At 39.1% G+C, this 27,719-nt stretch overlaps 1 protein-coding gene across 8 annotated transcripts; it reads right to left on the bottom strand.

The window, feature by feature from the left end:
* Window positions 1-413: 413 nt before the first annotated feature.
* brms1lb (BRMS1 like transcriptional repressor b) lies at window positions 414-27,455 on the bottom strand. 8 transcript variants are annotated; one of them, XR_009824125.1, is made up of 13 exons: window positions 26,431-27,455; window positions 17,547-17,637; window positions 15,846-15,973; window positions 13,423-13,502; window positions 13,194-13,290; window positions 12,867-12,902; window positions 10,693-10,782; window positions 10,551-10,615; window positions 10,449-10,488; window positions 10,200-10,329; window positions 4,011-4,102; window positions 3,688-3,863; window positions 414-785 (listed from the first exon to the last, which is right to left on the bottom strand). XR_009824125.1 is itself a non-coding variant. In XM_062033738.1 (12 exons), the coding sequence occupies exons 1-12, from the start codon at window positions 26,564-26,566 to the stop codon at window positions 3,832-3,834; spliced, it is 1,017 nt and encodes a 338-aa protein (XP_061889722.1). In that variant the 5' UTR covers window positions 26,567-27,455; the 3' UTR covers window positions 414-3,831. The 8 variants fall into 8 exon arrangements, 6 of the variants coding, with proteins under 6 accessions (XP_061889722.1, XP_061889725.1, XP_061889723.1 ...); XR_009824124.1 differs by having other exon boundaries at window positions 414-3,516; window positions 3,702-3,863; XM_062033738.1 differs by having other exon boundaries at window positions 414-3,863.
* Window positions 27,456-27,719: the final 264 nt, after the last annotated feature.

The raw sequence follows: 27,719 nt of genomic DNA, 5'->3' as shown, positions 1-27,719 counted from the left end.
TACTGTATGTATACATGACATTTATATATATATATATATATATATATATATATATATATATATATAAAATATACATACACATACATACATACGTATACACATATTTAATGGGAAATATGTGTGTATATATGTATATATATACACATATATATAATTATACATGTATGTAGATATGTACAGGTGTGTATATGTGTGTGTATGTATATATATACACATATATATATATATATATATATATATATGTATATATATAATATATATACACATATACAGTATATACACACAGATACACACCTATACATACATTGTGTATATATATATATATATATATATATATATATATATATATATATATATATATATATATATATATATATATATATATATATATATATATATATTGTATTAAAAAGATTTGGCAAAATTATGTGAATTTTCTGGGTCAGAATCTCTGGTATGTTTGTTGTTGTTCTGTTGCAAGCACATTCATGGTTAATATTTGTGGAGACAAAGCAAAAAGAAAGAATATGTTTTACAAGACAGCAGGATCAGGACAATTAATTTCTTGTTTGTTTCTCAGATCTATTTGTAGCGACAGAAAGGAGATCAACAAACAGATACAAGGACACAATTCATTTAACGCCGCCCACCAGTTGAAGCCTCGATGTCGCCACAGATGTTCCACCTTGGACAGCGTCAGGCACACCAACACACAACATAAAGTCTTCTTTGTCCAGGGAGCCTCCCAAAACTTCATGCCCAGTGCTGGCATTTAAACTTCAGTGCTGTAAAAAACCAGGTCAAGACTACTCGAGATCCTCCAGAGGCTCCCCAAATCAAAACCTCCTGTCTTATGACATTAAGGTTCATCACTTTAATCTCAATTCAGGGGTGTCCAAAGTGCGGCCTGGGGGCCATTTGTGGCTCACGGCCCATTTTAAAAATACTATTACAAAAAAAATAAAAAATAAAAAATGGAATTAAAGAGCATAAAGGTGCAATGTACCGATAAAATGTTGCTATATTGACAATAATAACACAAAGCTGCAATGCAGGCTCTTTTTTTTTTTTTACTTTGAAACTGCCATTGCTTAAAAAACAAACACTTATTGTTGAAAGTAAAAATAATGTATATTAATTTATGACTTATTTGAATACTTTTATGAGTGGTGGCCGTTTGGATTCCAGACATCTTTGATGTATGTTTTTTTAACGGTCATTGTTCAAAAAATAAAAATATTGTTATTGATTACTTACCAATTTAAAGCTCCAATTACTTCACACCAAATATTCAATTAAAAAAAATGTTTTGGGAAAAATATTGCATACTTTTGTGTTTTTGACATGAAAACACACAATTTCATTTAAAAAATAGGGCATACAACATTAAAAAAAATATATATATAATAAAAAACTTAATAAATAAATAAAATATATATATATACACTACCGTTCAAAAGTTTGGGGTCACCCAAACAATTTTGTGAAATAGCCTTCATTTCTAAGACAAGAATAGACTGTCGAGTTTCAGATGAAAGTTCTCTTTTTCTGGCCAGTTTGAGTGTTTAATTGACCCCACAAATGTGATGCTCCAGAAACTCAATCTGCTCAAAGGAAGGTCAGTTTTGTAGCTTCTGTAACGAGCTAAACTGTTTTCAGATGTGTGAACATGATTGCACAAGGGTTTTCTAATCATCAATTAGCCTTCTGAGCCAATGAGCAAACACATTGTACCATTAGAACACTGGAGTGATAGTTGCTGGAAATGGGCCTCTATACGCCGATGTAGATATTGCACCAAAAACCAGACATTTGCAGTTAGAATAGTCATTTACCACATTAGCAATGTATAGAGTGTATTTCTTTAAAGTTAAGACTAGTTTAAAGTTGTCTTCATTGAAAAGTACAGTGCTTTTCCTTCAAAAATAAGGACATTTCAATGTGACCCCAAATTTTTGAACGGTAGTGTATATATATATGTATTATGTATATGTTATGACAACGACTATATCTGAAGTTGATCTAAAGATATTTAAGTGTTGAAAGTAAAATAATATTATTACATAACTTTTTTTAAAACACTTTTAATGACTGAGACCCTTTGGTACCCTTTGGGTACCCAGGACCTTTAACGCTCACCAAAATTGAGGGGGGCATAATGATTTTGAAAATGAAAAATATCAAAATGGCACCCGCCCGTTTAAAAAAATATTACTACAAAAAAAAGTGCAATTAAAAAGCAAACATGTGAAATGTAACAATGGACGGATAGATCTGAAGTTGATCTGGAGATGTAAGATTGAAAGTAAAACTATATGACATATTTTAATACTTTTGAATGGGGCTCCTTTTGGATCCCTGAGACCTTTAGTCAGATTTTTGTTTCAAAAAAAAAAAGAGAATCAAAAGCAATGGTTTTACAAATGATTGACCTATTTCAGCTCAAATTACTTCACATCAAATATTCCACTTTGAAAAATGTTTTGGGGAAAATATTGCACATTTTGTTTTCCCCCCCCAAAAAAAAAAAAGGACTAACAAGTTTTTTTTAGGCAAACACAGGGTTTGCTGGGGGAGAGGAGGAAATTACATAACACATTAAAAAAAACTTTATGGCAATTTATCTATATTTAAGTGTTAAAAGTAAAACAAATATTAGTAAACAACTTTAATGACTGAGACCCTTTAGGGTCCCCGGGACCTTTAACCTTCACCAAAATTTGGAAAAGGAAAATATCAAAATGGCCGTTGCGCTTTTTAAAAAAAAATACATTTACAAAAACAAAACATAAAAGTGGAATAAAAGATCATACAGGTGAAATGTAAGGAGAAAATGTTGCAATATTGACACTAACAACATAAAGTTGCCATGCAGGCTGGTTTTTACTTTAAAACTGTTGCTAATGAAAATATAATGTAACCTTATAATGGACGGATATATCTGAAATTGATCTAGATATGTAAGCCTTGGAAGTAAAAATAATATACATTGATATTATCTTTTTTAACACATTTATGAGGATTTTTTTGAGACAAGATAATGATATTTTTTTTGTTCAAAACAATAATGAATCAAAAGCAATGATTCTATGAATTATTCATCTATTGCAGGCTTCAATTACTTCACATCAAACATTCCATTTTGGAAAATGCTTGGGGGAAAACATTGAATATTTTGTGTTTTTCCCGAAAAAAACCCCAAAATTTTTTTCATTCTTTCTTTGGGGAAAAAAAAACTAGAAATAACACAAAACAAATGTTACTTAATGGCAACGGATCGATCTGAAGTTGATCTATACATATTTAAATGTTGAAAAAACCATTAACACATGACTTATTTTTAACACTTTAATGACTGAGACCCCTTTGGGTCCGCGGGACCTTTAGTGTTCTGTGAAATTGAAGGGAGCCCTAATGGTTTTAAAAATGAAAATCGTCAAAATGGCCCCCGCATGCTGTCAATGGAAAAAGTTTGGACACCCCTGTCTTAATTGATCTACACTCTCCCCTCCTCATCTTGTGCAATATTTGAACACACACACACACACACACACACACACACACACACACACACACACACACACACACACACACACACACACACACACACACACACACACACACACACACACACACACACACACTCGTATTAGGCAGGATTGTAAGGAGCAGCAAAAACGAACTGACCCGTTTGAACCCACTCGCAGTCTTTTGATTGCTTTCTGCGCAGGTGTTGTAATTCAGCCAAGGTCTGGTCTCAGAAAGGCACGGGACTGAGCTCCAGGGATCGTTGCGCCGCTTTATCGCCCTCCGTCTTAGCAGCGATCTGACTTAGTGCAGACATGACACTTTGTGACTTTGCCCTATCAACATAAATACATATGTACAGAGGAGCAAATCCTTCGATGGTGGACAGGTGGTCCCATTGCGTGCAAATAAAGGTGAGGTGCTTGGTGTGATGGCGCACACCACAGTTTGGCTGTTTCAAGAGTGTTTGATGGTGTATTTGCCTTTCTGCAGCTGGGAGATGTACAGCTTGGACTTGGTGCCGTCCAGTCGTTTGAACCACACCTCGTCATTGTTGATGGTGGTGATGACGGCGCTGTGGAAGAAGACACCATGGTGATGAGGCAAACATGACCCCACCATCCCTCCTCTCATCCATGGAAACTGCATCCTTAGAGGTCTAGCACACAGGTGTCAAACTCAAGGCCCGGGGGCCAGACTCGCCACGTCATTTCATGTGGCCCGCCACATCATTTAAAATGGTCCACCACATCATTTATGCGGTCCGCCAAGTATTTTAATGTGGTTCGCCACATCACTTTTAAGTAGCCTACCACATCACTTTTAAGTGTGCCACCTCCATTTTAAGTGGCCTGTGATGGAACCAGATCTTTTCCACATATCCATATTTAAGTGTTACTTCTTTCCTTCCATAATCGTATTACAACATAGCTAGTATTCTTCCTTCTTTCTCCCTCTCATAGTAAGGTGTCGGCCTTCTAGCAGTGGAATGCAGAGAGTAGAGATAACTCGGGGTAGTCTAAACAAAGGGGGTGGGGGCGAGAGACAGAGGGCAACGCTGACGTAGGGAGGGGAGACCGATCTAGACTGGGCGAGGGAACGCTTGTGTACTGGATTGGGTCTCACGTTTGTCTTCAAAGCTTTGACAATAAACCACAAAATACCAACTACTGCCTGGTGATGAATTTAACTTTCAGCTTATTGCCATAAAACGAATTTGGGAGTGACCAGCACCTTAAAATCCCTGGGAGGAAGAGCTGGTCAACGCAACACCTGCCACATCATTTTTAATTGGCCTGCCTCATTTTGCCCGATACTTCATCTTATGCAGACCGCCACATCATTTTACAGTATTTTGTTTGCTACATTCATTTATGCGGCCCGCCATGTGATTTTATGTGGCCCGTCACATCATTGTATTGTGGCCCGCTACATTATTTAATGTGACCCGCTACTTAATTTTATGCGTAAGGCCACATCATTTTACAGTATGTGGTTTGCTACATTATTTTACGCGGCCCGCCATGTGATTTTATGTGGCCCGTCACATCATTGTATTGTGGCCCGCTACATTATTTAATGTGACCCGCTACTTAATTTTATGCGTAAGGCCACATCATTTTACAGTATGTGGTTTGCTACATTATTTTATGCGGCCTGCCATGTGATTTTATGTGGCCCGTCACATCCTTGTATGTGGCCCGCTACATTATCTAATGTGACCCGCTACTTCATTTTATGCGTAAGGCCACTTCATTTTACAGTATGTGGTTCGCTACATTGTTTATGTGGCCCGCCACATTATCTAATGTGACCCGCAACATTTTTTTTCCGTGGCCCGGAACTTAATTTTATGCGAAAGGCCACATCACTTTACAGTATACGGTTTGCTACATTATTTTATGCGGCCCGCCACATCATTTTATGTGGAAGACCACATCATTTTACAGTATGTGGTTCGCTACATTATTTTAGGTGGTTTGCCACATTAATGTGACCAACCACATTTCTTCTTTGTGGCCCGGAACTTAATTTTATGCAGAAGACCACATCATTTTACAGTATGTGGTTTTCTACATTATTTTATGCTGCCCATGTAATTTTATGTGTCCCGCCACATTATTTAATCTGACCCGCCACATCATTTTACGTGGAAGGCCACTTCATTTTACAGCATGTGGTTTGGCACATTATTTTACGTGGCCCATGTGATTTTATGTGGCCCGCCACATTATGTAATGTGAATGCCACTTAATTTTATGTGGAAGGCCGTATCATTTTACAGTATGTGGTTTGCCACATTTTTAGCGAGAATCTGTTTGCATGGAGAATCGATTCTGAATCGAATAGTCATCCCAGGAATCATATTGAATCGTCAGGTGCGCTAAGATTTCCACTTTTCCTTTCCTTTTGGACCTATCAACATTTTGTTGGACCTTTTCATGAGAACTTTGGACATTATCTGCCCTATATAGCCCGTAGCGTGTTAAACGGGTAATATCAAGATCCAAATGGGGCCCCAAACAAGATCTTGTTTGGGGCAAGAAAGCCTAGCTAGGTTAAAAAGGTGAGGTCCATATCCACGAGAGCATTGATTCTCAAACCGTGGTACGCGTACCAGTTTTGGTACGCGGGCTCCATCAAGTGGTCCGTCAAAAAATCCCTTGATCACAGTACAGTTTATGTTCCTATATTCAAACACATTGTTACTGTTCAAACTGTGTGTAATGTTACAATGGCCAAAAATGTTAAATATAATTTTTTTAATGAATACCAGGGCCTACTACGCTACTGTATTTTTATGGTAGTGGTGTTTTCTGAGGTGGTACTTGGTGACAAAAGTGTGAGAAGCACTGTACTAGGGCAAGTATAGATTCAAGGACCTGCAGAGAAAACCGTATGATTGTTGAGCCCAGTTGATGTGGTAGGTTACTGCCATGATATAGTTGCTGGAGCTGTGATCCTGTCATGTTCTGACACTTGGTGGTAACAAGGACAGGCTGTGACTGATGCTAACACATTAGCATGTGACACACACACTGTAAATAGCCAGAGGCCAGAATGAAGCAGTCACTTTTTATTTTTTAAAGCTTTCGTTGGCCTCAAGTTGACCACGGTTCGATCCAGTGATGCCTGGTGCAGCTAAATACTCCACTGTGCTTTGAAGTCCTCACCTATTGCTCCAATGATATGTGCCCAGTTATCCAATGTGGGTGAAACAGTAGGCCATGCACGTGAATGAATGTCATGTTATTCTAATACACATTTAGGTATACAGAAGAGAAGAGTTTGATTTAATGTGGCCCACTATGCGATTTAGTATGGCCCGTCACGTAATTTAACGTGGCCATACATCATTAGTCGGATCTGATACATCATTTAATGTGGCCCAACACCTCATTTTGTGTATTTTTATTTGTGGCCTGCTCCACCCTCCACGTTATTTTAAGTGGCCCGCCACATTATTTTAAGTGCCCCGCTCCATCTTTTTATGTTACCCATCACGCCACATAATTTAATGTGACCCGCCACGTTATGTGTCCAGACGCCATTTAACGTGAGCTGCCACATCAATTTACGTGGTGCACTACATTATTTTAAGTGGCACACCACGTACTTTTTTGTGGTCTGGTATGTCATTTAGAATGGACCGCCACGTCATTTAATGAGGTCCATCACATTATTTTAAGTGCCCCGCTACATCTTTTTATGTTACCCATCACGCCACATAATTTAACGTGGCCCGCCCTGCCACGTTATGTGTCCAGACGCCATTTATTGTGAGCCGCCACATCAATTTACGTAGTGCACCACATTACTTTTTGTGGTCTAGTATGTAATTTAGAATGGACCATTATATGTGGGCCCCCCGGCCGCATTATTCTCTGCAGTCTACCACATCATTTCCTGTGTCCAGACGCCATTTAATGTGAATCGTCTCATCAAACTATGTGGTTCACTACATTATTTAAAGTGGCACGCCACATCATTTTGTATGGTCCGGCATGTCATTTCATGTGGCCCACCTCATCATTTCATGCGGTCTGCCACGTCATTCCATGTGTCCAGACGGCATTTAATGTGATCCGCCACATCAATTTATGTGGTCCACTACATTATTTTAAGCGGCGTGCCACATTATTTTGTGTGGTCTGGTACGTCATTTGGAACGGACCGTCACATTATCTTATGTGGCCCGCTCCACCCGCCACTTCATTTCATGTGTCCAGACGTCATTTAATGTGAACCGCCATATTATTCTAAGTGGCCATTATTTTGTGCGGTCTGGCAAGTCATTTCGAACGGCCCACCACACCACTCCACGTCATTTTATGTGGCCCGTCCCGCCACATTATTATAGGTGGCCCATGACATCATTTTATGTGGTCCGCCACATCATTTTACGTGGTCAGCCACATTTTACGTGGCACGCCACATCATTTTAAGCGGTCAGCTACATTTTAAGTGCCACGCCACATTATTGACTGTCCAATCCAATCCCCTTTATTTATATGGCACTATTGACAAACTGTCTCCAGAGTGCTGCACATAAAAAAGAAACTATAAAAGTATTCAAATTACAAGAATATAAAATTAAACAAGTTAACAATAAACAAAATAATAATATAATTAAAATAACTAAAGACATCAATAAAATAGAATAAAACAATAAAAACAAATCAATATATTAGAATAAAACAATAAGAGACCACAAGACTCACGATTTAAAAGCCAGAGAATAAAAGTGGGTTTCAAGACACGACTTAAAACACTCAACAGTCGGGCCCATTCTGACATGAGGGGGCAGAACATTCCAAAGTTTAGGGCCAACAACAGAAAAGGCCCAGTCTCCTCTAGTTTTAAGCCTCGTTTGACTCTGACCCGCTACGTCATTTTTATGTGGCCACACATAGTTCGGTCCGCCACATTATTTTATGTGATGGTTGTGTCTTTTATGCACACACTCCTGTAGCTGAATCTACCTCTGGTCACCAAGAGGGCCTGGCCGTGGTAAATGAATGTCCACCAAGAAGGAATTATGAATTATATATTGAATATTTTCATAGCAAGAGCACCGGTTCTTTTTTCACCCAAGTACCACCTCGGAAATCACTTGGCTCTCCAAGAACCACCATAATGACTAACATTAGAATACAGTAGCGTAGTTGGGCTAAGTATTCATTAATAGCTAGGTTTTGTTTAACAAGTATATCTAATATTTTTGGCCACTGTAACAGTACACAGTTTGAAATGTAACACAGTGATGGAATATAGGAAAATAAAACACTGTACCTTAATCAAGTGATTCTTTGGCATAACACTAGATTCAACCCACGTACAACAGTTTGAGAATCACTGAGCTAGAGCATAAATATCTATATATTTATGAAAATATATCCACATTTATATATAGAGTTACTAGGGATGTAACGGTACACAAAAATTTTGGTTCGGTACGTACCTCGGTTTAGAGGTCACGGTTCGGTTCATTTTCGGTACAGTAAGAAAACAAAATATACATTTTTTGGTCATTTATTTACCAAATTTGTAAACAATGGCTTTATCCTTTTAACATTGGGAACAATATAATACTTCTGCCCACATTAATCAACATTAAACTGCCTCAAGTTGTTGCTCAGATTAAATGAAATGACAAAACTCTTCTTCTACATATAAAAAGTGCAACATTAAACAGTTTCAAGTCAACTCATCATGCTTAATTTATTACAGCTTTTAGGAAGTCTGTAGTTGATTTATTATGTAAATGTTATATTTTTATCAACATGTGAGAGCAGGGACCCTGCCATTCAAAACTAGGCTGCTGCATTACTAATGATTAATGTAACTATAGCTGAAAAAATGGTACAATAGCAATAGGAGAGACTATTCATCCCTGAACACTATGGAGTTCATGTAGGCTTAATGATGCAGTTACATTATTATATCAACTACCAGAGACAGAAACTCTTCATTTAACATAATGTCTTTTTTTGATGCTTCAACACAGCTCAATCAATACAGAAAAAGGTAATGTGAAATAACAGACAGGGCTTTGCTGTCCGTAACACACACACACACACAGCAAAATGAGCTAACGTTACGCTAAAAGTGAATTAGCCTTCACCTCAAGCCAGGACTGCGAGCGAGCTGAGCTGCCTTTTATATTTGTAGAAGGTCAACGGGCTCATAGTGATGTTACTAGTAGTTGACTGGGAGGTGCTTATTATAATTTGGGGAGTCCGCAGCCTGATGCTTACCTGCTAAACGCTAAGCACTGACTACATGCGCTCTGAATACGCACTGCTGATTGGCTGTTACCGCTCTGTTTGTAACCAATCAGATGGTTGTGTGGATAGGACAATGCTGGGTGCTGTGTAGAGTACTGACAGAAACAGAGGCAGAAGGAAGCGGAGACGGCTACTTAATATGTTCGTGTGGAAACTCGTTCGGTACACCTCCGAACCAAACCGAAACCCCCGTACCGAAACGGTTCAATACAAATACACGTACCGTTACACCCCTAAGAGTTACTTTACATGCAGTCGGACACATTTTTTATATCCCTAAGTGACCCCCAAGTCAAAAGGTTTGGACACGCCTGCACTAGTGCGTACTATAAATGCAAGAATAAGGTGCAATTATGGAAGAACCCTCACTTCACGCATACAAACCTTGCGGGACACTCGTCCTTCCTGTTGATACAGATGGCCTGGCCCCTGCAGTACCACTGGTTGTCATAGAACAGTCTTCCGTCTTCAGAGCGGGCCACGTGGTGATGTCGCTCCGTTTTGGCTGATACGGCTAGGAGGGGAAAGACGTGGAAAGAATGGAGCACTTAAAAGCTGTACCTCCTCTAAGGCCATCCATCTTTGTATTGCGGGCTAATATTGATAGCAGCCAAGAAGAAGTGAGATTCTTACCATCAACTTTCGCCCTGGCCGGTCCAAGGGATGCCATGGCCTGAGAAGACGACACACGTAAACGTTCACGCCCCATCGTTACTCGCTTGCCCAAAATGTTACCTTGCGTATCGCGGTCCAGTCTTCAAGAATATCCAGATCTTGCAGCATGTAAACAATATAAGGCCGTGCAAGAGCGGTCAAAGAAGACAGTCGGACATGATTGTAGGAAACTAGGCGGCGGTGCTTGGATAGAGAAGGATATCAGAAACCACGACTGGCTTCTTCTTCTTAATTGGACAGAATGGATCCTTCTTCTTATTTTTCCTGGCATGCAGTCCATCATTCCACAGCTCTGGGAAGTCAGAAAGGACGGATTAGAAAGGAAAATCCATGAGAGACCATCAAAAAAAACAACGTAATGTTGATTCAGTCATTATGGACTACATTCTTTCCGAGATACAAAACTATGGACATAACTGGAAATAATCCTCAACACTCCTACCACTTCATTTTTTACACTCCGGTCTTTTTGCCAAGCCTTTATATTTATTTTGTCAAGATCACAATATCGTATCGTGAGATTTTAGTATTGTTAGGTGCCTCCGAATTTCAATCATTCATCTTCCCAGAAAATGTGTTTGCTTCCAACTTTGTGAAAACAATACATGACTTCATTAAGCCTCTTTTGATCTGCCGCAATAATGTAATGAATTTCAATGAAAATACATTTTACTTTTATAGCATTTTTTTGGTCAAATTAAAAAAAAAAAATGAGTAAGATTAATTAAAGATCGTAATTAAGGATGGTACAGTTCACATTTGAACCGATATGTTAACAACTCCTGATACCTGGGAATCGACATTGGTACGCCATCCTTTTTTTACCACTTGTCCCTTTGTTTTGGATACTAAAATCTCATTATTTATTGCAACATCTAAAAATGTACCAATTATTATATTAAAACTGCTGTCCAGTTGTTATATATTGTTTATTATTACATTTTTGAGCCTTAATTACAGGTGCAAGTCCAAGACGTTACACCAGGGGTGTCCAAAGTACCGCCCGCCCGCCGACTGTCTTCAATTGGGCCCCAAAGCAATCTGGCCAGGCACATTGTTTACATATTAAATTTAAATAGCTGGGGGGATTGATAGGTGCTTATTTGTCACCATCTTGTGGACGACATGTATAACACGAGTCAGTGACCAAGGAGTGTACCTTCGAGATATAACATGCACAGCATTTTCTTTTTACATGCAATCCAAACAACCTTCCCTAGTCATGGCGCAGAAAAACTAAATTCAAGCAGCACAAAAAGTCAACACACATGCCACACTTAAGACAACATGCTCACTGAACTTTGGGGATATTATAAAGAAAACAGCCAACCACCTTAAACATTTTTAAATTACACCTATTTAAATCCATTGCAAGACATGAAGGTAAAAATGCAAAAAAAAACCTCTCTCCACACTTATCCATGTTTGGCACATATTAGCTGCTTGATATTTTTGATTCATTACAAAACTTTAAGGAAGCCATAACGAAGGTAATAGTTGAACTTTCACATGGTCTTAATATTCAGTTCTAATACATACCTATGTACATACACATGTATATACATATATACATACACATGTATATACATATATATACACACACATGCATATACATACACATGTATATACATATATACACACACATGTATATACATACTCATGTATATACATATATACATACACACATATATACATACACATGTATATACATACATACATACATACATACACATGTATATACATATATACATACACATGTATATACATATATACATACACATGTATATACATATACATGTATATACATATATACACACACATGTATATACATACACACACACACACATGTATATACATACACACACATGTATATACACACACACATGTATATACATACACATGTATGTATACATATACATATGTGTATATGCATACACATATATATATATATATATATATATATATATATATATATATATATATATATATATATATATATATACATTTTTATGTATATACATATGTATACATATACAATTACACAAATACATACACACACATATGTATATCTACATACATATATATATACACACACGTATATATGTATAGTTCAGTCTAGTCTGTTGTTGTGCCCTCGGAAGTGTTAATACTGTAAGTATTGTACTTATTACACACCAGTTGTTTAATTGCAACGTGCATCGCAGTTGTAGTTTTCATTAACAAATTTGGAGGCATTGAAATTGCCATGTAAAATCGTTAATGCTAATCAGTAGCATGTCAATAGCAAAGCCAAAGTATATTAGCATCAAGCATAGCGCATTGTTGGAAACATTTTTGAGTCTATTGATTTGTTGGCATTGAAAATTGCAACATTACCTAGAGGTAGTTTGGCGGAGTCCGCTCTTAGTGCTGCTGGAGAGACAATAAATTACTTTATAAAGCCACTTTTTATCTGCCAAAATAATGTCATAAATTTAAACAAAAATACCTCTGATTTCTGATCATTTTTTAGGTCAGATTAAAAAAAAGATTAATTAGATTAATTCATTCAAGATCATATTTAATTGATCTCTCAATTTCCATAATGGCTTTAGAGCACTGATATTAATATGACAATAAAGTGAATATAAGTGAAAAATAATGACCACTGCCCACGACTATTGACTAGGACAAGATACTATCAGGGGCATATCTTCTTGGTACCTGAGGTGATGTCGATGCTGTGTCTGTCTTCCTCCAGCCGTCTTATCTTCTCCTCCAGCTCGCTTTGCACGGTGTCAAAGAGCAGCAGCTTCTCACTCTGAGAAAACATGCGTGGTGGGTCAAACATGTGTGGTGAAGCACATCCTCTATCGCGTCATCAGACACTCAATCCGGAATTGTGAAATGACAGAAATACTGTAGGTCTCCATTTTCTTTTTTAAGCGATCACCTCCCAGTGCTGGCAGGCCGCCTGGATCTCGCAGTCGTACTTGTTCTTCACCGACTCCAAGCACAGCTCCTTGTAGATGCCTGCAACACATCGAAGCAAACCTAATTGTTCACATCCACGACAAGTAGCAGGAGGCCTGAAGTCTTATGTACAGATTTATTGTGGTTGTGCTTACCGACCTCGAAGTAATTTTATTTGCTACATGGTGTAATAAGTGCGACCAGTAGATGGCAGTCACGTGTGGACTGCAGGTTGATGCCCCCTGTTCAATAAATGACACTAGCAAGTACCCGTAAGCAAGCAACACCAAAACGTTGATGTTTCATTGAGAATATAAAACATTACTACACACGGTGCTCAAAAATCTGTCAAAATGTTTTAGTACGACTTTGGTACCACGAAGCCGCACCGCTTGATAGAACACGGAGCATTATGGCTAACGTAGTCAGACGTACTGTGCTTCAACATACGGGTATTATTATGGTGTGTGTATAAGGACCCCAAAATTATCTGGCATTTTGTTTCGCAGTATTATTCAAAACCAACTTTTCTTACCTTCTGGTACCTGCTGATGTGTATTTGGGATTTGCATTAGTCCTGAAAATTTGCGTGCGTCCGCCATTGTTGCCAGTGAGCTCCTTATTTTTCTCTGTCTTCTTGTTGTGGGGCATTCATCCTCCGCTGTTGCCATTTCTAATACAAAGTAGCGTACAGCTCTAACCTATAACTGTCAGTAGACTCGCTATGGAAGCGCTAAAAACTACCGGTACAGCAAAGATGGAGGGGAGAACAGCCTGTCAAAGTGGAGGCACGTAAATAAGACCGCCCACAAAATGGTCCATCCACGAAGAGACGGTCAGTAAAACATAATCTCTTCAACATTTTGACCAAAGAACCACCATGACATGTTATGTAGACCACAAGTGTTTTAAATGTAGAACAAAAAAATCATAACATGACCCCTTTCATGCGCTTTATAATCCAGTGCGCCCTATGGTCCGAAAAACACGGCATGTTTTAGACCAGGGGTGGGCAATTAATTTTCACCGGGGGCCGCATAAGCAACCCGAGCACTGCTGGAGGGCCACACGACAATATTTCAATTAAATTTTGCTCAATATTATTTTTGATATACCATAAGATAAATAATAATGATGATAATAATTAATAATAATAATAATAATAATAATTTCATTTAACCTAACTTAACTTTATACAAAAGCAGATTGCTTTTTAAGGTCACTTTATCCTGCATTATCCAACATTTTTCCCCATCAGATTTGGACAACCATCTGTTGTTAAAAATAGTTTTTAATCATATCTATTCTATATTGTTTTTTATATTGGTTTTATATGTAATTGTTTTTTTCTTTTTATTCAGTCATTGGTGGAGCTAAGGATAATATTTGAATATTGTTTGTAATATTGTTGTGCAGCACTTTGGAAACATTTTGTTGTTTAAATGTGCTATATAAATAAAGTGGATTGGATTGTCACACCTGCCAGCGTGTCCCAACACGCATTTACCTCTGTGAACAAGTCATTACCTGTGGTTGTCTCTTTAATTGACTGCATCAGAGCTCTCATCCAAAGTTAGCGAAAAACAGTCCTGTCTCCGGGCATTATCAGCGCAACAAAGTCCAATAAGCACTCCTTAATAAACTCTCCGTCAGAAAACGCCTTACTTTTTCTGGCGCTTTTGTGAGAAATGACGAAACTTGTCCTGACGGCTGCATCTCTGGGGGTGTGAAATATGGCACAAAGTCCTTGTTGGCTTTGCAGTTTTACCATCAACGCATCAGCCTCCCTTGCGCGCGCTTCATCAGACACATCCCGGTATTTTCCCTCGTGTTTCTTCGTGTAGTGGCGATTAAAATGATATTTAAACACAGCAACCTGTGTACCACACATTAAGCACACGGCTTTACCATTAATTTATGTAAAGAAATACTTGGCAGTCCATCTCTTGTTGGAAACACGCCAATCCTCATCAACTTTTCTTTTTTTAGCGTCTCATCACTTGTCTCTATGCACCTTCCCTCACAGGTTCCCTCCGGACATACGGCATAAATAACACATTTCAAAATAAAAGCAGCACAGTTGTATTGCGCGCACGACATAGATGTTTTTTAAACTTTATTTTGTAATTTGTAATTGCGCCGTTCAATTCACTCACAATCGCACACGCGCATACGTCCACACGGAAGTAATACAAATAACGCTTTTCAAAACAAAAGCAGCACTGTTGTATTGCACACTCGACATAGATACTTTTTTAAATTTATTTTGTAATTTATGATTGGCCTCACGCGGGCCGGACAGGGATGCGCAAAGGGCCGGATGCGGCCCGCGGGCCGTACAATGCCCAGGTCTGTTTTAGACGGTTATATGCTCTTAGGATACAGAGTGCTCCGAGGAGATACCTGCCACTTTGGTTCTGATTTGCATGTTCTCCTGAAGGTTGGCTAAAGGTTCCAGGTACTCCTGGGCACATCCGGCCATCACCTCCTGTAGCTTGACGTCTACCTGGCTCAGACGTTCTTTATACAATCTGTAGGAGAAAAAAGGAAATGATAATTTAAACGACAAGATGGAGAATGTGACAGTTTCAACCAAGCAGTTAAAAAGCAGTGTCAGCACACAGGTAGTAAAATATGTCATCAGAATGAGCTTTCTTGGCCAGGTATGTCTAACACACAAGGAATTTGAATTGGTAGACTCCGCTTTCATGTCTATGTAAACAATAAATATTTATATAAACAATCAATATTAACGATTACCTAAAAATATAAACAAGTACTTATATAACTAATATGTGGAAGGCTGATAAATAATAGTGCAGTAGTGACTAGAGCAAAAAAAGATGACGACGTTAACATGAGTCAGTACTTTCACAGTGGCAGATTAGTTCCGTCCATGAGAGTCCCATATTTTTCCAAACATAAGGCGCACTTAAAATCCTTTCATTTTCTCAAAAATCAACAGTGCACTTTAGAACCCGGTGCGCCTAATGTACAGAATAATTCTGGCTGTGCTTACTGACCTCGAAGCTATTTTATTAGGTACATGATGTCATGATAAGTGTGACCAGTAGATGGCAGTCACACATAAGAGATACATGTAGATTGCAAGATGCCGCCAAGAAACACCACCTCAACTTAAAATGTTACCTTGAGAATATAGAACATTACACACGGCGCTCAAAAATCTGTCAAAATGTTTTAGTACGACTTTGGTAAGCTATAAAGACGCACCGCTTGATGGATTGTTGGAGCATTACAGCTAACGTAGTCAGGCGTACTGTGCTTCAACATATGGTATTATTATTGTGTGTGTATAAGGACCCCAAAATGGCACCTATTAGCAGTCATATTATCTGGCATTTTGTTTCGCAGTATTATGCAAAACCAATTTTTCTTACCTTCTGGTACCTGCTGATGTGTATTTGGGATCCGCATAAGTCCTGAAAATATGCGCGCGTCCGCCATTGTAGCCAATTAGCTCCTTCTTTTCTCTATCTTCTTGTTGTGGGGCATTCATCCTCTTTCTGTTACCATTTCTAATATAGAGTAGCGTAAAGTTCTAACTTATATCTGTCAGTACTCGCTATGGAAGCGCTAAAAACAACCGGTGTAGTGGGTTTACATTATTCACCCACAGAACATTAGTTATTAAAGTTTCGGTCGGACGATTTTCACGGGATACATTTCCGGCGTTGCAGTTACACAAGTGAGCCATGGATGAGGATTTAAGTAAAGACTAAATGTCATTAAAACAGTTCGCTCCATCTTTTGACACTTCTTCTACTCCCGTCCTTGCACGCTACACCAGTACAACAAAGATGGCGGGGAGAAGGCACTGTTGAAGTGGCGTTTATGTAAATAAGACCGCCAACAAAACGGCGCATCCTGAAGCGATGGTCAGAAAGCGACTTGAAGATGGTCTGTAAAACATAATTTATGCAACATTTTGACCAAAGAACCACCATTACATGTTAAGTAGACCACAAGGAAGTGTTTTAAATTGAGAAACTAATCATAATATGACCGCTTTAATGTGCCTGTGCCCTATGGTCCGAAAAATACGGTATGTTCTCATTTCTGTCATCTAAAGGGGGGACTTACTGCTCCTTCAAGTCTGTGAATTGTTTCTCCAGCGTGGTCATCTCGTCCAGGCACTCCATCCTCCTCCTCTCGCAGTCTTCGTCATCCATCTCTGTTCACAAGTGATAATAGCTTTGTTATTGTCGTACAAGCTTACACTATCAAAATATACCTGTATGTACCTTGTCAAAATATCCCAAAACTAGTACCAAACGTTTGCGCTACATTGTTTTTGTTTGACTATTACAGTTTTATGTTGTAAACGTTTTATTACTCATAACCAGCCTCCCCCACCTTGTCAAAATCTCCCCAACTTGTACCAAACGCTGCAAAAAAATGTTGTCAAACTCTTTATTGTTAGAATAAATGTTTCTAAATTATCACAAAAACTTTGTATTACATTGTGTTCCTGACAAGAAGACAAAAGGCTGTCTTTTGAAACCTACCAAGAGTAAGGCTCGTAAAACTCAACTGTGTAGGGGGTGGGGAAGCAAGATGGTGTTCAACAGAAGGATGTTGTTCTGGCCCAAGGACTTCAAAGCGGAGAGAATCAAGGATCTGCCCAATTTCCAGACGAACTCTTTTTTAACTTTTTTACGACCTCTCTTTTTGAACTGTTCGGTAACCAAAGGCAACGCTGTTTACGACCCACCTCCCTCTGGAAGCAGCTGTGGTCAGGTGGGGGGGGGGGGAGAAAGTCAAATAAAGAAGGAGGAATACAATCTTTTGGCAGAGCGTGCTGAGACACTGTAAGAGGTTACAGGTCGGCGGCGACTCTCCTCAATATATTGAGTCCAAATTTAATTCTGTCTCTGTTTAATTCTTTGCCTCTTGTCTTGTTTAATAGATGTCATCAGTGTTTGAACCTGACACTTATAGTTGTGATGTTAACGTTTTATGATTTATTACCAGCCCTGTAAAACGGTAAAAACATAAAAATTACAATAGACAAAACATTTGCAGCACAAATGTAGCAAACGTTTTATGATTTATAATTAGCCCCATAATAAGCACAAACGTTTTTTTTTATTGTTTTTTTTTGACAAGGTGGGGCGGGGGTTGGTTATGCAGTGTTTCCCATAAACTGCCAAGATACCTGTGGCGGTGGGGGCGTGGCTATGGGCGTGGTCACCATGACTTCGAGTAATTTGCATAATTTACTACAATGATATGATTTTCTCTAAAAAGGCTCAAAAAATGTATACTTACTAATTAATAACAGTTTTGTTTTAAACGTCCATCCATCCATCCATCCATTTTACAATATAATTACAACACTTTATGTACATATTTATGTACAGATTTGAACAATAAGTTATTCACTGAAACATATTTATTAATTGTGGTTCTTATAAAATATATATCTTATAAAATATAAAAGCTATAATGTCTCTTAAAGCTCTGCCCCTTTAATTAGTGCATACTAAATAATTTAACTTTAGCCTACTACTACAACCATATTATTTACCAGCAACATAAAGTGAAACAGAGGCAGAGGTGTCCTGCCACAGTCAGTAACAAATAAACAAAAAACAGTAGTGGTCAAATACAAATAAGGCAACAAGAGAAGTATCCTACACTTCTCTTTTGTAAAGTAAATCTGAACAGCCTATATGGGCATCTACATCAACTATATGATTTGCCTGAGAAGCTGGACAGGACAAAAAAAAAAAAATTAAATTAAATTAAAAAATTAAAAAAATCTATTTGTGGCGGACGTAATTCTTTCGTGGCGGGCCGCCACAAATAAATGAATGTGTGGGAAACACTGCTATGAATAATAACATAAAAACTACAAAACATTAACTATATTAGTTAGACAAAAAATTTTTGCAACACAAACCAGCACATACGTAGCACAAATGTTTGGGACAAGATTGGGGAGATTTTGACAAATGGTTATGAATTAAAAAAAAAAACATTCATAACATAAAAACTGTAATTAATGACGTACAAACTATAATTGACAAATTGCACAATTGGTACAAGTTTGGGGAGGTTTTGACAAGGAGGGGCGGCGCAGGTTTTGTATAACAACATTTTAACATTAAAACAACAAAAAAATGCAAAACAAACATAGCACTATTTTTTGGAACAATGTGGGTTGGTTTGTTATGAGAAATAAAACTAAATAATAACTCAAAAACTATAATAAACAAAACAATTTAATCACAAACGTAGCACAATTTTTTCATGAAAAGGTGGGGGCTGCTTATGAATAATCAAACTATAATAATTAATGACGTAAAAACTATAATAAACAAAAACAATGCACAATTTGTCCAAGTTTGGGGAGGATTTGACAAGGAGGGGCGGGCAGGTTATGTATAATACAATTTTAATAACATCCATCCATCCATCCATCTATTTTTCTACCGCTTGTCCCTTTCATAAAAACTAAAAACAAGGTTTCTCATTGTATTCCATTGGGTTGAGTTTTTTCTTGCCCTGATCTGGGGGATGTTGTTGTGGCCTGTGCAGCCCTTTTAGACACTTGTGATTAAGGGCTATATAAATAAACTTTGATTGATTGAAAAAAAAAAAAGCAGCACAAACATAGCACAAACGTTTTGTTTTTTTTGACAAGGCGGGGTCTGGTTATGAATAATAACACAAAATAACTTTAAAACTATGATAAACAAAACAATGTCATCACAAACGTAGCACTTTTTTTGACAAGGTGGTGGGGGGGAGGGGCTGGTTATGAATAATGAAACATTCATAACATAAAAACTATAATAATTAATGACAGAAACTATTACACACACAAAAATTGCACAATTGGTACAAGTCTTGGGGGGTTTTGACAAGGGGGGTCGGGCAGGTTATGTATAATAACATTTGAATAACATAAAAACTGAAAAAAAATGCAACACAAACATAGCGCCGTTTTTTAACAAGGTGGGTTGGCTTGTTATGAATAATAACACAATAATAACATAAAAACTATAGTAAACAAAAAAAAATCACTTTTTTTCTGACAAGGTGGGGATGGGGGGCTGGTTATAAATATTAACACATAAATAACATAAAAACAAAAACATTTTTTTTACATAAAAACAGCAAAAACATTTGGGACAATTTTGGGGAGGTTTTGGCAAGGTAAGGCGACTGGTTATGAATCACAAAAACATTGCAAACAATTTATGATTCATCATAACCAGCCTCATTAAACGAAAAATAACATACAAACTACAATAGTTGGACAAAAAACAATTACAGCACAAACAAAAAAGTTTGGAGAAGTTTTGACAAGGTGGGGGGATTGATTATGAATAATAAAATGTGGATAACATAAAAACTATAATAGACAAACATTTGGGACAGGTCTGGGGAGGTTTTGGTCCTCGTATTGTCTTTTTGTCGTCCATGTTCCTCATCCTGTAGTTTCCATCAGAGAAAACGGATGTCGGTTATTAGCAGACCCACTTACTTGTAGCGTTATTGTCAAAAAGCATTATCAATAAGCGTGGCACAGTGTCGTGCGATTCTGCTTGGCTTTGTGATTTTAGGATATAAACTCATGCTATACGTTGTGTTTATGGAGTCATCAAAGGACTTTTGCTAATTAGGGATTAATAGGTGCGTGTTAAAGTCACCTATATATATATCAGAATCAGAATCAGAATAGTTTTATTGCCATTGTTTGAGAACGGGTTCACAAACTAGGAATTTTTCTTGGAGTAAACGTGCGACATAAAACACATATAACACATATTTGGTATAAAAAGAGCTGTGACGGAGCTATCAGATAGACTTAGATATACACAGCTCATCAATACATATTGGCTTTAATGACATATCAATGTTTAAACATTCTGAGACATTATCAATACCAGGTGACATGTTTTTTACCACTTTGTAGTTCAGGTTCTTCATCGCGTACACCGCTACTCCTCCTCCGTTCTTGTTGGTTTTGTCAATGCAATTGAGTTCCTATCCTTCCAGATCCTAATCTATTCCTTTTTTTTTTTATCATCAATCCGTGTTTCTGCGACAGTGATCACTTTGAAGTAGGGATGTCAGTCCGATATTATCGGCCGATAAATGCTTTAAAATGTAATATCGGAAATTATCGGTATCGGTTTCAAAAAGTAAAATTTATGACTTTGTGGTACACGGACGTAGGGAGAACCTTAAAGGCACTGCCTTTGCGTGCCGGCCCAATCACATAATATCTACGGCTTTTCACACACAAAAGTGAATGCAAAGCATACTTGGTCAACAGCCATACAATTCACACGGAGGGTGGACGTATAAACAACTTTAACACTGTTACAAATATGTGCCACACTGTGGAACCCACACCAAACAAGAATGACACACACATTTCGGGAGAACATCCGCACCGTAACACAACATAAACACAACAGAACAAATACCCAGAACCCCTTGCAGCACTAACGCTTTCTCAGGGAGAGCATGTACCAAATTCCAAGCTGCTGTTTTGACGCATGTTAAAAAAAATAATGCACTTTGTGACTTCAATAATAAATATGGCATTTTTTTCCATAACTTGAGTTGATTTATTTTGGAAAACCTTGTTACATTGTTTAATGCATCCGGCGGGGCATCACAACAAAATTAGGCATAATAATGTGTTAATTCCACGACTGTATATATCGGTATCGGTTGATATCGGAATCGGTAATTAAGAGTTGGACAATATCGGAATATCGGATATCGGCAAAAAAGCCATTATCGGACATCTCTACTTTGAAGGGTTCGTTGAATTGTTATAAAAAGTGCTTCATGTTGCTGTATTTTGCGTACAAGCTTTTGCTGTTGAAATTAATAATTGACAATTATATTATTTGTCTGTCTATCTGTGTTGGCCCTGTGATGAGGTGGCGACTTGTCCAGGGTGTACCCCGCCTCCTGCCCAATTGTAGCTGAGATAGGCTCCAGCACCCCCCGCAACCCCGAAGGGAATAAGCGGTAGAAAATGGATGGATGGATGTATAATAAAAACGATTATTACTGATGTGGGGGTGGGGGGGATATCTGAATCTATGTCATTCTCCAAATGCTGGCTTTTATGGCCTTTGTTGCGGAAGTTTTTTAGTTCCATATTTTCTTGTTCAACAATCTTTGTTGTTGTTTCAGTAATATATCTGAGTTGGATGATGTGCTCCTGAATCCAGGTCTTCTTGGTCAGTGATCCCTTAGAACATAGTCGGGTTGGTGTTGAATTAAGATGTTTGTTTTCCGTCAGACCCCATTGTCATTGTCGAACAATGTCACCGTTAATATTTGTCCAGGTTCTGGATGTCTTTTGACAACAAGTACTCCTGCTTCTGGACCTCCATTCAGCATGATGTAGATTTTACATTTGGCGCGCCAAGTTCCCTGTATTTTTCCCTGCTTTTTCAAGTCGCGTGCTTTCTTGGCGAATACAGCATTACGTTTGGTAAAGGTGCTCATTCATGTATACCTTTGTACCCTTCAGCTTCTTTTCCTGTTTCAGCAGTGCCATTTTCAGGGCTCAAATTCAACCACGGCAACTGCGGAATATGCTGCAACCGCCCTCGTCATTTGCTGTAATGCCCTAAAAAATTGACATGCCATGACCACCTTTGACTTTTTACTTGTTAATAGACTAGGAATGTAACGGTAAACGGTAGAGTGATAATTTGCGATACAATTCCAGACTGTTAGTAATACCGTCTCATTTTTTAATTACCGAAAAATCTGCATTTTAGGCAACACAAAGTCAGACGCATGCGCACTAGCGTCGTTTGGCTTGATAATCATGGCGGACTAACTGCACGGACTTTGCTCCGGAGATTTCCCCTCTGAGTAAAAGGAGCCAAGCGCTTGATTTAACGTCATTTTCCCTCGCTTCCTGGCTTGCGCTTAAGAGCGCACTGCGGGAGGGAGACAGGTGTGGACAATATTGGAGACAGACGCACTTGTCCCCACACTAAAAGTATACAGCGAAGGAGAAAAACTATTTGATGTTGCTTTTATTGTCTCAATACAGCGTTCATCGGCTGCTGTGACTGAGAGTTAATGAGGTGAGGAAACATGCAGCAGGTTGTCACAACTTCTTTATTAGTTTGTTTACTATGATGATCACTTGTCCTTTATTTAACTGCAAACTGTATCAGCGTTCCAATAACATCAATACTAGCTAAAATGTTTTGTCATCTCATCGAACTGAACGAAGGCTGTGGAGATTGTGTATTCGATGTGAGAGGTATCACTGCTCTTTATTTTTGTTGGCCAAACTGTTGTACTGAACCACAAGGAGGCGTTGGAGAAGAACAAAGCTTGTTTATTAGACTTCATCTTCATTAGCCAAACTGCTTTGTGTTTTATTTTGATATCAAAAAGTAAACACCATGTTTTTTAACATTGTACATTTACATCCGGACGGCTTCGAAGCGATTCTGGACCACTTTGCGCCGCCTCAGGAAGGGGAAGCAGTGCACTGTCAACACCGTGTATGGTGGGTTTGGTGTTCTGCTGACCTCGACTGCGGATGTTGTCGAAGACCTCCTCAATCCCACCAACATGTTTTCCTATGAGGAAGCAGTTCCTGGGGAATCTGTGGTGGGCTCTCCTATTTCTGGGGCTGAGTTTGCTGAGGTAGTTAAAAAGCTCCTCAGTGGCAAGGCCCCGGGGGTGGATGAGATCCGCCCGCAATACCTCAAGGCTCTGGATGCTGTGGGGCTGTCTTGGTTGACAAGACTCTGCAGCATTGCGTGGACATCAGGGGCGGTACCTCTGGATTGGCAGACCGGGGTGGTGCTTCCTCTCTTTAAGAAGGGGAACCAGGGTGTGTTCCAACTATCGTGGGATCACACTCCTCAGCCTTCCCGGTAAGGTCTATTCAGGTCTACTGGAGAGGAGGCTACGCCGGATAGTCGAACCTCGGATTCAGGAGGAACAGTGTGGTTTTCGTCCTGGTCGTGGAACTGTTGACCAGCTCTATACTCTCAGCAGGGTCCTAGAGGGTGTATGGGAGTTTGCCCAACCAGTCTACATGTGCTTTGTGGACTTGGAGAAGGCATTCGACCGTGTCCCCCGGGAAGTCCTATGGGGAGTGCTCAGAGAGTATGGGGTACCGGACTATCTGATTGTGGCGGTCCGCTCCTTGTACGATCAGTGTCAGAGCTTGGTCCGCATTGCCGGCAGTAAGTCGGACAAGTTTCCAGTGAGGGTTGGACTCCGCCAAGGCTGCCCTTCGTCACCGATTCTGTTCATAACTTTTATGGACAGAATTTCTAGGCGCAGTCAAGGTGTTGAGGGGATCTGGTTTGGTGGCTGCAGGATTAGGTCTCTGCTTTTTGCAGATGATGTGGTCCTGATGGCTTCATCTGGCCAGTATCTTCAGCTCTCACTGGATCGGTTCGCAGCCGAGTGTGAAGCGACTGGGGTGAGAAGCAGCACCTCCAAGTCCGAGTCCATGGTTCTCTCCCGGAAAAGGGTGGAGTGCCATCTGCGGGTTGGGTAGGAGACCCTTCCCCAAGTGGAGGAGTTCAAGTACCTAGGAGTCTTGTTCACGAGTGAGGGAAGAGTGGATCGTGAGATCGACAGGCGGATCGGTGCGGCATCTTCAGTAATGCGGACGCTGTATCGATCCGTTGTGGTGAAGAAGGAGCTGAGCCGGAAGGCAAAGCTCTCAATTTACCGGTCGATCTACGTTCCCATCCTCACCTATGGTCATGAGCATTGGGTTATGACCGAAAGGACAAGATCACGGGTACAAGCGGCCAAAATGAGTTTCCTCTGCCGGGTGGCGGGTCTCTCCCTTAGAGATAGGGTGAGAAGCTCTGCCATCCGGGGGGAGCTCAAAGTAAAGCCGCTGCTCCTCCACATCGAGAGGAGCTAGATGAGGTGGTTCGGGCATCTGGTCAGGATGCCACCCGAACGCCTCCCTAGGGAGGTGTTTAGGGCACGTCCGACCGGTAGGAGGCCACGGGGAAGACCCAGGACACGTTGGGTAGACTATGTCTCCCGGCTGGCCTGGGAACGCCTCAGGATCCCCCGGGAAGAGCTGGACGAAGTGGCTGGGGAGAGGGAAGTCTGGGCTTCCCTGCTTAGGCCGCTGCCCCCGCGACCCGACCTCGGATAAGCGGAAGAAAATGGATGGATGGATATATCGAGTTTAAGTAAAAATATATCGAGATATACTTTTTTGTCCATATCGCCCAGCCCTACCCAAAAACCCACAATGCAAAGCGTAAACACGTGTCTTTATCGAGCCCTACGTTTCAACAAGTTCGTACCTTGCGCCATGCAGGGTTCAACCGGAGTAATTCAGTTGAGATCCCTCGGTGTGGTCAGAAACACCACGGAACTCTCGCGGTGCAATCTCAGTGTCGCTTCTGGTCGCTCGGCAACCGCTTTGAATAACGGCGGGGCTTGAGACTAACTAACAGCTCTTCCAATTCGCTCTTTTTCTTCGGCGAATCTGCGCCTCGGTTTGAAGATGCCAGCAGACTTTACTGGAGCTGTGATCACGAACCAGTGGTCAGAAAAACTTGTAATTATCAAAAAGCCCAAGCTTTTTTTTTTTTTCTTCTTTTTTTTCTATGCGTCATTTCCTGTTTGACAGGAAAGGACCGGAAGTGACGCAATAGACAACAAATTGTCCAGTACAAACGTAACAAACATTTAGTGTTTCATAAGCAGCCCCAACAAAAACGTGATAAACATCAAAACTATGAAAGCTGGACACAAATGACGTCATTAGTCAGAAAATATATTTTAGAAAAACTTAATGTAATGGCACAAATGTAGCACAAATTGGGACAAGTTTGGGGAGGTTCTGACAAGAGAGGGGGGGGGGGGCAACTTCACACAGGTACAAATAATGTCCCCGCAGTTTTTGAACATATTTCTAATAAACGTATAATTTTGCACGTCCCAGTGAGTTAATAAGTGAGATTTGTCCCACCTGAGCTGTCTCCATCTTCAGACACGGACGTGCTAACCGTGTCCTCCTCGTCCGTGCTGCTAGCGTCTTGCTCCGGGAAATCCACCTCCATTTCGTCGTGGTTGTTTTCCTTCTTCTCCCGGGAGTGGACCGGCATCACGACTCGTCGCCGTTGGTCTGTACCGTGAGTTTAAACGACGTTGTAAGCTGAGGCGGCTAACCGGTTAGCGACACCGCGTCAAGACAGCTGGGGACGCAAACATGGCCCCGCTGGACCAATCAGGAGAGGTTTTACTCAGGCTGCCCAATCAGATAAGAGTGTGGAGACGTGGTGGTGACGTGTGAGGTTGTGGGATTTGTAGTTCTTAGCATTCTACAAGGAAGTTCATGTTGTTTCTGAGATTATTTACTTCTTTGTGTAATAATCGATATTCAGTATTACAGTACAAAATAGTTAATAATAAACGTAAAAACGTTTGTAATCAGGAATGTAACTTTTTCTTTCTTTTTTGTCTTATTTCTGTCAGTACTTGTTCAACATTGCAGCATCACCACTTATATGTTAACTATGACTGTTGCATATGATGTCTCATAATTTCGACTTTTTAACTAGTATTTGCCATTTTTTTATTTTCATAATATTGATTCTCCATATTATAATTTAGACTTTTTAATCTCACAAATTGGATTTTTTTTTAAATTACATAACTTCAACTTTCTTATCTCATAATTTACATTTTTATCTCATAATTTTGACTGTTTTATAACTTGGGTTTTTCATCTCATAATTTCAACTTTTTTTTTTTAATCTCAGTTCGACTTTTGACCTCGTGATTCACTTTTTATCTAATAATTTCGACTTTTTATCTAATTTTGTTTCTTTATCTCACATTTTCTTTTTATCTCCTATTTTCGCTTTTTAGTCACATATTTTCAACTTTCTTATCTCATAATTCCGATTTTAAATCTCATTACCACCCCCCTTAATTTCGACCTTTTTATCGACTTTTTATCTAATCATTTAAACTTTGTTTTAACTTACTTTTTATCTCAAAGTTATTTCTCCCCCCACCCCCGCCTCCCACAATATGGATTTTTATAACAATTTCTTCATCACATAGTTTCGACAGAATTTCGTCTTTTTATCTCATTAATAATATAATTTTGAATGTTTTCATGTCATACATTTGACTTTATTTTCAAACAAATTCTATTTCAGTTTTTTTTATTTCACAGCTATGACATTTTATCTCATAATTTCTATATTTAATCTCATCATTTCAACATTTTTATGTCTTAATTTAATCTCA

The sequence above is a fragment of the Entelurus aequoreus genome, linkage group LG23 (assembly GCF_033978785.1).
Source record: "Entelurus aequoreus isolate RoL-2023_Sb linkage group LG23, RoL_Eaeq_v1.1, whole genome shotgun sequence".
NCBI lineage: Eukaryota > Metazoa > Chordata > Actinopteri > Syngnathiformes > Syngnathidae > Entelurus > Entelurus aequoreus.
This window is presented reverse-complemented; position numbering and strand designations above follow the sequence as displayed.